The sequence below is a fragment of the Petaurus breviceps genome, unplaced genomic scaffold (assembly GCF_028583685.1).
Source record: "Petaurus breviceps papuanus isolate PSGF00001 unplaced genomic scaffold, PetGlider_PUasm1.0 154, whole genome shotgun sequence".
NCBI lineage: Eukaryota > Metazoa > Chordata > Mammalia > Diprotodontia > Petauridae > Petaurus > Petaurus breviceps.
This window is the reverse complement of record NW_027185715.1, coordinates 16392127-16398349: the sequence shown is the minus strand read 5'-3', so window position 1 is coordinate 16398349 and position 6223 is coordinate 16392127. Positions and strand designations below refer to the sequence as shown.

General features: G+C 36.8%; 1 protein-coding gene across 2 annotated transcripts in view; it reads left to right on the top strand.

The window, feature by feature from the left end:
• The window catches only part of BEST3 (bestrophin 3), a 49324-nt gene that overhangs the window by 1257 nt on the left and 41844 nt on the right, over positions 1 to 6223 (top strand). The window contains exon 2 of one of the 2 annotated variants that reach the window (XM_069081819.1): positions 2558 to 2727. In XM_069081819.1, coding sequence (XP_068937920.1) covers positions 2576 to 2727 — 152 coding nt within the window. In that variant the 5' untranslated portion in view covers positions 2558 to 2575. Of the gene's footprint in view, positions 1 to 2557; positions 2728 to 6223 lie in introns of those variants that run through there. The other variant, XM_069081829.1, reaches the window with a different exon arrangement.

Sequence of the window (6223 nt, the reverse complement as noted above, 5' to 3'; positions counted from 1 at the left end):
TCTATCTATCTATCTATCTATCTATCTATCTATCTATCTATCTATCTGCTTGTCTATCTATCCATCTAGCTAGCTAGCTACATACACATAAACCTGTGATTACATCTCTGTGGGGAACACCTAGTGCAGAAATTCCCTCCACTCAACATGTTAGCAGCTTTCTATAATTTGAAGTTTAAATTTAATAGTAAACATGAATACAGATATCATACCACCAATTAGCTCTTGCATTAAATAACAAAGATAGGTAAACTGGTGCGTAAAGGCTTCTTGCCATGTCCCCAAAATCAGACATCAATCTGAGGACTTTTTAGTTAACACTTGGGAAATGGGCTTTAATTTTGTTTGGCAGATCCAAGTGTTCTTTGCCATCTCTATGATTTTAGTCTCAGTAGATTTTGCAAGAGAAGGTCTTAGCTTATAAACAACAATTGTGCCCGTTATCCTACTTCTGACACCCAAGATTTAAAAGTTGTCTTCACATCATTCTGTTCTGAACATGTTGCATATTATAGATTGAGCAGTCTTTTCACATTTTATGAACCTTGAACTTATAAAACAATAACAACAACAAGAAAGCCACCCTTAATATTTGAATGTCTCTTTGAAGTACTAGAATTCTGTAAGACCTTTTGGAAGCTAAACTCAATTGAGGTTATAGCCATGATTTTTTGGATTTATTTTGGGGCTACCTACATCACTGGGTGTGATCATTCAAGCAGGTAGTTACTAAAAGAAAGCACTGCAGTCATCCCAGTTCTTAATACACTAAACAATTCTCCTACCCTCTTTTCCCATCTCCAAAAGACCACCAATTTCTATGCATCTGATAGAAGAGTTTGGATGGCAGGAAAACCTAATATCACTGCATTCCAGGAATGGTACAATGGAAAAAAAATTGGTTTTGTAGTCAGAGGACCTAGGTTTAAATCTTGGCTATGACCTTGTGACCTTGGTGGAGTCATTTCAACCTTTGTAAGTCTCAGTTGCAACTCCATAAAACAATGTGACTGTACTAAAGGACCAACTTCTAAATGATGACCCAGCTCTAAATCTATGACTTCATGGTCCAAATTGGATTTTTAAGTGTTCAAGAGTGAAGGGGAGCTACATCTTCTGAGATAAGCTTTTGTCAGTGAGATCTTGGCAGAGAGATAAATCCCAAATGTCCATAGCCAAATTAAAAACAATCAGGAAAGAAATCTGTGTGTGGAATTTTCACAAGTCATTTGCATTTTTCCTCCTGAGCTCAAGGAAAAAATGCACAGCTTTTTTACAAGTGACTTAATTCTCCCTGTGTATCTCAAACACACAACCCATATCACAGGTAGATGAATTGATTCTGAATAATGCTTTGACTCTAAGTATTGAGTATCCATCCTTGAACTTTCAGATGGACATAATGTGTCCAGTCTGCTAATCTTTGCCATGGTATAAAGAAAACATGATAGAGGGCAGTATCTCCATATAGTAGCTCACTTGAGACTACATATAATGTCACTTGCTTCCTTCAACCAAATATGCATTATCTAATTTAACGAATTCTGTGCATATTAGACACAAAGGCTTGAAAGGCTTTGGAAAAATTGGTGTCCCAATACAACTGATTCCAGAGAGTCCTTTCCACTCCATTCATATTAGAGATTTGGAGAAATCCTGTTGTGAAAAAAAAACACAAGAGTTCTGTGGAGAGAATGAAGTAGAAGAACCAAAATACTGATAAACATAATGACTATAATAAATAAAAACAGCATCAAAATCTGGAAAAATACATAAGAGAAGAAAAAAGCTCAGAAAAGGACACAGAAAAAACAAGGATTAGTTTAGGTATTGGTATTCTGTCATTGTCAGTCATGTCTGACTCTTTGTGATCCCATTTGGGGATTTCTTGGCAAAGATCCTGCCATTTCCCTCTCAAGTTAATTTTACAGATGAGGAAACTGAGGCAAATTGGGTTAAGTGATTTGCCCAGGGTCACATAGCTGTAAATGTCTGAGGCCAGATTTGAACTCAGGAAGATGAGTCTTGTGACTCCAGTCTTGGCTCTCTATCCACTGTGCTAACTAGCTACTCCTAGTTTAATTGCTTTCTTGTTAAAGAAATCCATAAATGATGGGATTTCAGTGGTTATAAGACCATAGAATCATAGCTTTATAGCTTGAAGGGACATCAGAAGCCATCAAATCCAACCTCTTCATTTTAAAGATGAAGCACAGAAAGGTTAGGTGATTTGCCCAGGAAGGTCACAAGTTAATGTGTCAAAATCAAGATTCAAACTCAAGACTTCCTGACTCCAAGCCCCATGTTCCATTGTCTCTGCCTTGCTACCTCTGTTTTCTTGTTTGGGCACTTAAATGTTTGCATATTGATGGTCACTAAATTTAAAATTTTTGAAAGTTCTGCTGAAATGATCACTCTCATCCAAACATTCCCTAATCTTCATATCTCCTGGGTCAAGAATGCTTGCCTAATGATATGGATTTCCCTTAAGATAAAGCAAAAGCCCTAGCCACCACATTTCTTGTAACCAGTGGTTTTTCCTTTTTTTCTCTTCCAGAAACCCATTATCCAGAAGATGACTGTCACTTACTCCAGCAAGGTAGCAAATGCTACTTTTTTTGGATTTCATAGGTTACTCCTTAAGTGGAGAGGCAGCATCTACAAACTGCTTTACAGGGAATTTATTGCCTTTGCTATTCTTTACACGGCAATAAGTATGATGTACAGGTACTTTTAAGATATTTTCGCATGCCTCTTTAAACCATAATCTAATATAAAACAAAGGTACGATGTCAATAATTGGAGTCCTTTGGCTGCTGGTTGACTCTGCTTTATATATATACATATATATGACTTACCCTTTTGCATGTGTTCTTTTTATGTCCTCTCTTCCTCCAGTCAAGTTATTTCAATTGATACCTAACACTGTTTAGAATGTTAAGTATATGCTAACCATCACGTCCAGATGGTTCTAATATCAGCTGGATAATTAGCTGATAATTATCAAGAATATGCCATGTGTAAAAATGTCACTATAGGCAGATCATGGGGTATTTATGCCAAGGTACAGACCAAATGATTATGTGGATAGCAAAGGCTAGAAATAAACTGGCATGCCACCCGCTAACTGATGCCCGTAAACCAGTTAGCTCTGAGCTTGTACTGAGATAAGGTAAAAGATGATTACCATGTTACTGCATAATAGCATTCTTTGTTCAGTATCAAGAGGCCTAAGACTGAAATCCTTGTCCAGACAAGCAATCTTAACTCTAGAACAGAACTTCTTATCCTTTTCTGTGTCAAGGACCCTTTTGGAAGTCTGAAGGCACCTATGGACCCGTTGCTAGAATAATGTTTTTAAATGTATTAAATAAATTTAATTAATTAAGTAATTGCATTAAGTAGCATTCGTTGCTGGCTCCCAGCAATTACAAAGGGTCACAAAAGAAACCATTTATATTAGGATAAAGTTATTGAAATTTTTTTTTTAAAACACAATGCTCGGGGCGGCCAGGTAGCACAGTGAGTAAAAGCATCGGCTCCAGTGTCAGGATGACCTGGGGATCGAATCCGGGCTCAGACACTTAGCACCCACCCAGAAACACCTGGCCATGTAACCTTGAGCAAGTTACTTAACCCCAATTGCTTTAAAAAAAACACAATGCTCTAGACTCTATATTCTAGAGCTAGTTATAAAGCTCATAGTAAATCCATCTTCACGATGGAGCTCAAGGTTGTGGCAAGATTAAGTTCACAAGAGCAGATACAGATTTTGTAAAACATTAGATAGTCTATGCTGGTTGGCTGGTTGGTCAACCAAACTGAGTCAGAATCCTACCTAGAAATAAGTCCATTGCTGAAAAATAGATTCTGGCTGAAAGTGTAACCCTTTTCTAAATGGAATTTCTAAATGAAATAGTTTTCATTCAAACTACTGTGGAGATTTGTATTCAAAAGGTTAGTATCAGTTTGACATATATTTCTCAATAGAGAAGCAAAATAATAAAGTTCTTGGTTTATGAGGGCTGTATTCTGAAAATATAGTGAAAGGTCTTCTGTCCACATTCTGTTAAGACCGGTTAAAGGAAAAGGAAATTTGCTTGAAGAAGAGAAGACCCAGGGGGATATGATGACTGTTTTCAAATATCTGAAAGGTTGTCATGTAAAAAAGGAATTAGCCTTGTTTTGCTTGTCTGTAGAGGAAAGAACCTGGACAAATGAATGCAAAGAGATAAATTTAAGGAAAAACTTCCAAACAATTAGAGCTGTCCAAAAGTGCAATAGGCTACCTTGGAAAGTAATAGATTTGCTCTTTTTGAGTCTTCAAGCTGAGGCTAGATGGCCACTTACCAGTCACATGGTAGAAGAGATTATTTCTCAGGTATGGATAGTACTAGATGGCCAATACGATTCTTTTCAAGTCTGACATTTGATGATTTTGTTCATTAAGTCTGTTCTTCATTCTTCCTGTGCATATGGAAAATTCTTATTTAATATTTTTTCCACAAGGAATTTGCCTTATAATCACCAGAACCTCTCTACTCAGAATTAGAAGGACATGTGGGGGCGGCCAGGTAGCACAGCTAGTAAGAGCACCGGCCCCAGTGTCGGGATGACCTGGGGATCGAATCTGGGCTCAAACACTTAGCACCCACCCAGAAACATCTGGCCATGTAACCTTGAGCAAGTTACTTAACCCCAATTGCTTTTAAAAAGAAAGGACATGTGGATTTAACTATTAGTCCATGTTTTCAGTTGGGGTCAAAGATAGGAGGAGATGTTTTACCACAAACCGAAATGGACTCTAAATTGAATTTAAGGATATTTGACAAAATGTGATTTATATTTTAAGGGGAAAGTTTTCTCAAAATTCACAACAAGTTTTTTTACATCATAATTTACAAAATAATATTGTGGTGATTTGTGTGTGACATAGATTGAACTTTCAAAATGCTTGAGGGAACAAGAAACCAGTCCAGAAAGGTTGTCATAATGGTCTTTTTTCATTAACATCGATTTGCTACTGGTGTTAATGATAATGACATTCCTCTTAAAAGCTTAAAACAGCTTTTGCTCCCAAAGGGGGCTTAACTCCAATACTTAACTCATCCCACAAAATTATATTAAATAATAAAATCTAATATTTATATCGTGCTTACTATATGCCAGGCACTGTACTAAGTACTTCCCAAATGTTATCTCATTTGATCCTTACAATGACCCTGGAAGGGAAGTGCTATTATTATTCCCATTTTACAGATGAGGAAGATGGGGGTTAAGTGTAACTTGCACAGGGTCACACACTACACACCTAGTAAGTTGTTGAGGTCAGAGTTGGGACTCAGGTCTTCCTGACTTCATATCTAGGACTGAGGCTGCCGAACTTCCCCAATATTTGTTTGTAAATATGTTCATTTCTGTTTTGCTTTTTTTTTGGAGGGGAAAGGGCAGGGCAATTGGGGTTAAGTGACTTGCCCAAGGTCACACAGCTAGTAAATGTTAAGTGTCTGAGGCTGGATTTGAACTCAGGTCTTCCTGACTCCAGGGCCAGTGCTCTGTTCACTGTGCCACCTAGCCGCCTCCTAAATATGTTCTTTCTAAAGATAGCTCATGTCCACAATAGCAACAAAGAACAATTAGAAAATTCATTATTTTGTCTTCTGTTCAATTTTTGGAGTAATCAAATCATGGAATTTTAGGGCTGAAAGGGAATTTAAAGCTCTTCCAATCCAGCTGCTTTCATTTTACAAGTGAGAAAATAGATAAAAGGTATGAAATGACTTACCCATAGTTACATATTAAGTGGCAGAGTCAGAATTCAAACCTAGGTCTTTGATGCTACGTATAGGACTGTTCTCATTCCTGTTTCATTAAATAAATCCCTTATATGTTGACCAGCACTGTTAGCATTTGAATATGCCATCTGACTGTGTCATCTTCCCATGACTTACCAGATTTGAGAAATCAAAACATAGCTGTAAGAAGTATTAAGTAGGTTCTTATTTACTCATTACTAATGACTCTAGTTTAAAAAATTATTTAAAAAATATCTAAAATGGGCAAATAACTACACTTGGCAATAGACAGATTGGTAAACAAAATCATACTTCATAGATTTGCTAATTTTTCTTTCTTAATTCAGACAGCTAGGACTAGATAAGATTTGAAGTCCTTCCCCGTTATTTTCTCCAAATCTATAACTATCATTCAGTCCTGTGATATA